Here is an 8,430-nt window from a genome sequence, read left to right on the forward strand (position 1 = left end):
CAAAGACCAAAGTACATGAATGAAGATAAATCTGATATGAGAGAGAGAGAAAATAGAGACAAAAGAGAATTAGGAGAAGACTCTCACCAAGCTATCATTGAACTAATGAAGGTGAGAGTATATAGTGCTTATTATATGGAAAAATAATAATAGCATATACATCCAAGGAGTGCATTAACTCCTATTCCCCATAAAAATCAAGAGGTTTTACCTTCTTGGTAAGTGTCAAAACATGTGACATAACCTCCTTACATGAAGATGGGAAAGGAGTTGATAAAATTGGCACATGAGGCCAAAAGAGGGTGAGACACCCAAATACCCCATAACCCACTTAGGAAATGACAAAATAGTGGTTATGAGAGGTGGCACAACAAGCCAAAAGATGATGTGTAACTCAACTACGTATGTGAGGTGGAGAGTTACACATGTAGCTGAAGTATTTTGCCACGTGTCCTCATATTAATGACTCCTAATAACCTAAGCAAGCTTAATAATATGTGTAGGAAAAATAAATACCCCCTAACATAAGGAAAATAAAAAACCTACACTAACAAATACAAGAACAATATTGAAAGACATGAAATGACTCAACATAACGTGCACTAACCAAAATCTCACAATAGATTAAAAATATACAGAATGTGAGTGGATTATATATAGATAACAGAGGAGGTAAATACAACCCATAAATGATAAGTGGATCCAACTACCAAAAATTAGTGGAGTTACACTTATGCAAGATGTAATATACCTTTATAAATGATCCATTCCTAACAATCTAAGAAAGATAAGCAAAATTGTGTCTACAAGGAAAATATAATTAATTTTAATAAAGAAAATAAAAACTTATGCTAGCACCTTCTTAAGTGTAGGTTGGATGAGTAAAAATGTGTGTCCCAATAGTTGAATATGGATGAAGAACCCATTTAATATATTTATTTCTAAAAGAGAAGAGGACTCCTAAAGTATGAGAGAGAAAGAGTGGACTAGGTAGCTTTGAAAAAAAATTGAGTAACAACCTCATACAAGATGCATCTAAACCTATTGAGAAATTGCATAAATGTAATACACTTAACACTCAACACATACCCATAATTTCTTTTATTTTGATCCAAATATTGAGATTGAGTTTTATAGACAAGCATCAATAGTTCATACCTACAAAAAAACTAGCAAGAGGTATTTCAGGCCATATTTCTAGTAAATTGCCTAGTTTATAATTTAGATTTCTCCCTAGATAGGTGAAGATATGTCTATTGTGAAAATATAGAACTATGAATGCCTCTCCTATTGCTTGATGTTTAGAGTGAGAAAGAGCTACCAAATTAATGAATTTCATTGCAAAGTACTATACTAGTTTCCTTGGATATGTTAAACTTTTCTCTATGTGTTCTAAGGATGGAAGCTGTACTATAAATGAATGTTGTGAGGTACCTATTTTCATGATTAATATTTCCTCACCCAAAATAGTTGACTACTAATATTGGTTATTGTTGCAATCAAAGAGCATTGAACTTAAAATTGGGCTACAAGGAGGAGATGTAGCAAGGAAGTGTTGAAAAATGGTTGGATTTCCTATAGGTTGTTGGATGAAAGTGTATCTTGTAAGTTTGATAGGATCAAAAACACACTAACATAAAATGCCTAGGATGAAATATTAATATAGTGTATGCTCATGTAAATTTAGATGCAACCTATTGTAAAAGGGAAAATTAGGTGACTTGGCAATTTGCAACGTAGAAGGAGAAATCACCAAATCACCTATTTTTTCTTGAAATGGGGAGATGCCTTTACATTCAAAAGAGGGGGGTAAATCCACTAGATTTAGTCACTAAATAGATCAGGACTGAATACTAAGTAGATTGATTGAAATGGAATGTGTTTGACCATCTTTTGTCAGTTCACTAGTTGAATTAAGACTAAGTGTTGGAAATGAAGGCAAATCCGAGAAAATGGTGAGTTGTAAATCCAAGATTTTGTTGTGCACCTGGATCTGAGAAGTATGAGATGATTCAAAACTACTCTACAAAAACTTTCAAAAGTAGCAGGGATCATGTACAGGGACCAAGGTGCCCTCCTCTAGGTCCTCGAAAATTTCCAATCATCGAAAAGGGTTTTTCCATCTATGTATCTAAATCTTATCTTGAGAATTACACTTGTGCACCCATTTTCTGCACACATAAGGAAAGGGAAAATGTGTTGGGGATAGGGGTTTGCCTTTAGGTCAAACCCTTATTTTGGAATTAACCAAGTGGTTGAAACAATGTAATTAAAATGATTGAAAGTATAAATCCACCTCTTTGAGGGGATGTTGAATCGACTAAAAATGAAATGCTTATACCTCCTTGTGAAGTTTTGCTTGCCTCCACATGGAATTAGGACTTCATGAATTATAATGATGATCTCCTCCTCAATGCTTAAAATCTTGACTCTATTTATGGTCTAAAGCTTGAAGGAAGACTGAAAATGATCAATTTCTCTTGAATGCTTGAATGTTTGATATCTTGGATGCTTGAAGATCTCTTGTGTGTGCCTATTATCCTTAAATGAGAGGGTAAATCCCTCTTATATACTTTTCCCAAGGGAAAATGAATTAATTTTCCAACATGAGCCGACATGGAGGGGTTTTTCCCACTCAAATTTGAGATAGGTCAAGGGGTCAAAATAGGTCCCCATTAGGTGGCACCCTGGTCCTACCCTATTTTGGGGCAGGATCAAAGTGGCAATGAGGTGCATCTTTGAGCTAGCTAGTGTTAATGACATGTATGAGCATAATCAGGTCTCCAATCAATCCAAGAGGCGCAAACACTAAGGTGAAGACCCAAATGTGATCAAAAATTGCAAGGGGTGCAATTTTAGGATGCTACATTTAGCTCCCACTTTAGCGGGAGTATGAGCTTATGCAAATACTTGTAGTAAAGTACAAGGAGTTTGGATTGAAAGACTTTGACCATATCAAAGAGGCAAGATACACCAAGCCCCCTGTGGACTTTAGAATCTTACGACTTCAATAATAAGGTAAAAGGGAAGATTATGAGAAAGAGAACCATGACTACAACTAGTAAGGTTCTCTTACTATGAATCATGAAAAGAAAAAATACCAAAAATTACAAAGAAAAGACAAAGTTCACTAAGTATCTTTAAGTATCAAAAGAGAGAATCATGAGTGGAGTGTATGCCCCCACATTAAAGTGATTTCACATGCCTTATTGGGAGAAATTTCTTTAAGGTAGGATACACCCAAAAATACAAGCACATTATCAGAATAATTTAGCTCCCCCAAGAGAGGACAAATCAAAGGATAATGAACACAAAACACAAAAAATGGGGTGGCTTCGCTTAACTTTGGAGTCAATATGCATTTTATGATAACTCATGTATATCATGTATATATATGTGCTTAGAATTATCCTCATCCCCCAAAGAAAGGAAACCACCATGGAAGAAGGGAACACATGTGTCTTTTGAGTCAACATGGAAGAGGCCAAAAGAGATCTCAACGCTTTGCATCGTCCTCAAGTAGACAACACTAGGGATAACAAATAGAAGAATAGGGAAACAAATAGAAGGATCACAAAAAAGAAAGAGAGGAGAGAAAAAGAGAATCCACAATGCTAATGAAGCTAATCAAGCATGTCATCCTCCCCCCAATCTTGTTGATTCATTATTTCAGGAAGGTGGACAATATGCAAGAGGGGCCACATCGAGCACAATAGATGGATCTATGACAAGTTCCAAACAAAGACCATGCTCTAGCATGATGTCTTTGTCGGTGTTCTCTCACACAAAATTTTGTCTTCTTTTGGCTAAAGGTTTAGGTTCATCTGGTATAGGTTTTGTCTCTTCTTTTAGGGAAAGATGAATGAGTTGAGGTCGGTCGCTTCTCTTTGTAATATGAAGGAGGAGGAATTGCACCATATAAAGGAGGAATGGAATGTGTAGGAAGGAGATCGAGTCCATCATGAGGAAGAGGAATAGGTCTACCCTTAGCTTGACATTTATGAGGAGGAGCATGTCTATCCTTGGGAGGAAGAGTGGAATCATACAATCTACAAGTTCAATTTAAAATTAAAAACTAGGGTTTTTTATTTAACCACTTAATTTTAAAAAATTTGTTGAAAATTGAACATGTAAATGAAAACTTGAATTGTAAAACTGAAATGTTCTCAGTTATAAACTATTAATCTAATTTAGACAAATCACAAGCTCAATTTTGAATCTAAAAATAAGGGTTTTTTGAATTTAACCTCTATTTTTTTTAAAATTACAAGGAAATTAAACTTGTAATTGAAAATTTGAATTGTAAATTGCATATGAATCAAATCTGAAAATGAAAATCAGAAGGATAAGACATGTCGAGTTCACCAAAATGTAAAGGGGCAAATTAGGTTACTTGGCAATTAGCAACATAGAAGGAGAAATCACCAAATCACCTATTTTCGTTTGAAATGGGGAGATGCCTTTACATTCAAAAGAGTGGGGGAAATCCACTAGATTTAGTCACTAACCAGATCAGGACTAAATACTAAGTAGATTGATTGAAATGGAATGTGTTTGACCCTCTTTTGTAAGTTGACTAGTTGAATTAAGACTAAGTGTTGGAAATGAAGATAAATCTAAGAAAACAGTGAGTTGTAAATTTGGGATTTTGTCATGCACCTGGATTAGAGAAGTATGAGATGATTTCGGAACTGCTTTGAAAACTGCCAAAAGTAGTAGGGACCAAGATGCCCTCCTCTTGGTCCTCGAAAATTTCCAATCTCCGAAAAGGGTTTTTTTGTCTCTGCATTTGAAGCTTATCCCAAGAATTATAGCTACATGCCTATTTTCTGCACATAGAAGGAAAGGGAAATGTGTTGGGGATAGGGGTTTGCCTTTATGTCAAACCTGATTTTGGAATTAACCAAGTGGTTGAAATAATGTAATTGAAATGACTGAAAGTAGAAATCCTCCTCTTTGACAGGGTGTTGAATTGACTAAATATGAATTACCTATACCTCCTTGTAAATTTTTGCTTGCCTCCGCATGAAATTAGGACTTCATGAATTATAGTGATGATCTCCTCTTCAATGCTTGAGATCTTGACTCTATTGCTGCTCTAAAGCTTGAAGGAAGACTGAAAATGCTCAATTGCTCTTGAATGATTGATCTCTTGGATGCTTGAAGACCTCTTGTGTGTGTTTGTTATCATCAAATGAGAAGGGAAATCCCTCTTATATACTTTCCCGAAGGGAAAATGAATTAATTTTCTGACATGAGCCGACATGGAGGGGTTTTTCCCGATCAAATTTGAGATAGGCCAAGGGGTCCAAAATAGGTCCCCATTAGGGAGGACTAGGGCGCCACGCCCTGGTCCTCCACTATTTTGGGGCAGGATCAAGGTGGCAATGAGGTGCATCTTTGAGCTAGATGGTGTTTATGACATGTATGAGCATAATCAGGTGTCCGATAGGGCCAAGGGGCACAAACACTAAGGTGAAGACCCAAATGTGATCAAAAATTGCAAGGGGTGCAATTTTAGGATGCTACACCTATTCATCATTCATTTTGTGAATCCTTTCTCTTTATCAATGAGATTTATGCTTTCAATGTATATCACAAGTGAACTAGATTTTATCTCCACATATGATAATATTAATGGGTGAGAATTTGATTTTAGGATAATATCAAATCATAAAAAATATAAAATGGTTTTGACTAACAAACTAATGACATGATTTCCTCCAAGGGATAAAATCTTGTCTATGATTATAATCTAAGATATGGAACATTTGAAAGATAAAAAAAATTCTACAAATAAAAAGAGACTAAAGTGAATAAATGAAAAACCACTTTCAAAGTTATCTCAACTCACACACAAAAATAACCAAAATTTAATGTCAAAATGATATATCTCATAACTATATATTTTCTCTTCTATACTACCATTATATACATTGTAAATGTGTATCAATCTTTACATAAAGATTAAAATAATGAAAATCTTCTAGATATTCTTTTACTAAACTTTATAATTTATTTTAAAATATAAAAAAATCATACAAAAATTACAACTTTATAATTTACTTTAATATTTTTTCTAAAAAGAATTATACAACAATTACAGCAAATTTCATTATGATTAAAATCCTACAACTCAATTAAAAAAAGTTTTTAATCCTTTAAAAGTTAATATTATTGATGAAATAAATTATTATTAAAAGTCATCATATGAGATAAGTCAAGCCGCTAATATAAAGCCAAGCCCTTTAATGTCGTTTTGTACACTTGTGATGACAGAGTTTTATCGCCGTAAAAATTCATTAGATTAACGATGTCACTGGCAAAACTCTGGTAAAAATATATGTATAATTTGATTGTCTTCATCCCTGAGACTTTCTGGTAATTCGGTCCAGAATAACTACAAGACAAACAATGAACGCGCAATCTATTCCGGGCTCCACCACCACTACAAACGTATCCTTCTCCATCACCGCATTTGTCGTAGTATATTTCCGCTTCATCTGCTCCATCCAAGAACAAAAACAAAACCAGTAAAAAAAAACCTCCGATTCGTAAAATAAAACCTCCGATTTGTAAAATAACTTCTTTATACAAATGCCTACATAATTAGCAGTTTCAATTACCTCTGCAACCACACGCTTTCCTCGATAAATTGTACAGTCGCGCTGTAAATAGCTGCCCTTTACACGGAAATCAGAGTGCTTTTGATCGAAATTACTGAGCAGGAACACGTCAAGCACCGTCTTAAGCTGAAACATTGATGATTTTTTAGCAGTAAAGAGAAGCTTTTTGTGAGCGGAGGTGCGGCCCTTATACGCTTCCCATCTCTTGTGCATCGAAAGCTTCTGCAATATTTCTAGGGTTAGTCTCTAAGCGAATTGATTTAAGTAATCTCCCGTGCATCGAAAGCTTCTGCAATATTTCTAGGGTTAGTCTGTAAGCGAATTGATTTAAGTAATCTCCTGTGCATCGAAAGCTTCTGCAATATTTCTAGGGTTAGTCTCTAAGCAAATTGATTTAGTAATCTTCCGTGCATCGAAAGCTTCTGCAATATTTCTAGGGTTAGTCTCTGAGCGAATCGATTTAAGTAATCTCCTATGCATCGAAAGCTTCTGGAATATTTCTAGGGTTAGTCTCCAAGCGAATTGATTAAGTAATGCTGATAAATAAAAATCGCACCTTTTTTCTCATAGTTAGGAGCACATTTCCCTTGTCGTCTTGGAGAAGGCGTTTGCCATGGAAAGCAGCCACAATGAGGACGATATTTCCATTGGAATCTGTGATGATGAAATCTTTCCCTCCTTTCTGCAGTGTTAATTCGATGGGATACGGAGCGCAGAAGTATCGCCCCGCCACGACCGCCACTGTGTCATTTTCATCTTCCATTTCCACTTCTCTTCTCTTTGATTTGTGTGGGAACCCGAGATAAAATAGCGGTGCAGAAGGAATTTATAGGATTATTGTTTTGGAATATCATGCCGGCTGCATTGTTGTTGTTATGCTGGTGTCGGTTGCAGCGTTTTGGAATAATTTTTTGGAAGAAGGAATGACGAAAAAAATCCTTTATGAGATGCGAGCGTGGAATGATATTCAGTGATGCCTCCAAGATACGATTGCCTCTTCGTTAATGGCATTCCTGGCTTTGAGTTTGACGACAACCTTGCATTTCACGTGCTTAATATATTAAAGCCTAGTCTGCTCGTTTGGGATAAAAGATCCTAAGTATATTATGGATATATATATAGGGGTGGGGTTAAATTGTTTACGGACTCGTTTGGGATAAAAGATGCTAAGAATATTATGGATATATATATAGGGGTGGGGTTAAATTGTTTACGGAGTTGATGGTTATTGTCATATATGTCGGAATGATCCAACAAAAAAATTGAAGTGTAGATCTTTGATGGTTATCGTCAATTAGGTCACATTATTTATTCTAGTTATTGGTTAGGTTGTATCATGTAATCTAATCTAAATGATGCAATTGAGCCCTTTACTATAATTTTCAAAAACTTGTTTTTTCTTTATTTGGTACTTATTTCTTAGTTTGGTCATTTTAGAAGCATAATAGGACTTTCTTTAAGATGAAGGAAATGTTCAAGTGGCTTGTCTCCATGGTAATTAAGACCTTGATAAGTGACCATTTTTTTCATAAACACTAAGAACCTTATGCAAATGCATATCTAATGTAACAAGTGAATAATGTAATGTCTAAATATAGAGTTATTGGTTTTGAATGCTCTTGAATTAGAGATTTCTCTAGATGATTCCTTTTTAGGATTTTTCCTTCTCATAATTAGTAAATAGTTGTGGTTGTTAATTTGAAATATTTAATGTGTGGGCTAAGAAGGAAAAGTAATTATCACAATAATAGTCATGTAATAAAATAGTGACTAGGTGATACGAGATATAAATGAAGATGGGAAC

The 8,430-nt window shown here is 34.9% G+C and overlaps 1 protein-coding gene across 1 annotated transcript; it reads right to left on the reverse strand.

Moving 5' to 3' along the window:
• Positions 1 to 6,225: 6,225 nt before the first annotated feature.
• On the reverse strand, positions 6,226 to 7,641 carry LOC131074263 (protein LURP-one-related 15). The gene is made up of 3 exons (XM_058010847.2): positions 7,183 to 7,641; positions 6,627 to 6,848; positions 6,226 to 6,503 (listed from the first exon to the last, which is right to left on the reverse strand). The coding sequence occupies exons 1-3, from the start codon at positions 7,387 to 7,389 to the stop codon at positions 6,363 to 6,365; spliced, it is 570 nt and encodes a 189-aa protein (XP_057866830.1). The 5' UTR covers positions 7,390 to 7,641; the 3' UTR covers positions 6,226 to 6,362.
• Between the last annotated feature and the right edge of the window lie 789 nt (positions 7,642 to 8,430).

The sequence above is a fragment of the Cryptomeria japonica genome, chromosome 7 (genome assembly GCF_030272615.1).
Source record: "Cryptomeria japonica chromosome 7, Sugi_1.0, whole genome shotgun sequence".
Taxonomy (NCBI): domain Eukaryota; kingdom Viridiplantae; phylum Streptophyta; class Pinopsida; order Cupressales; family Cupressaceae; genus Cryptomeria; species Cryptomeria japonica.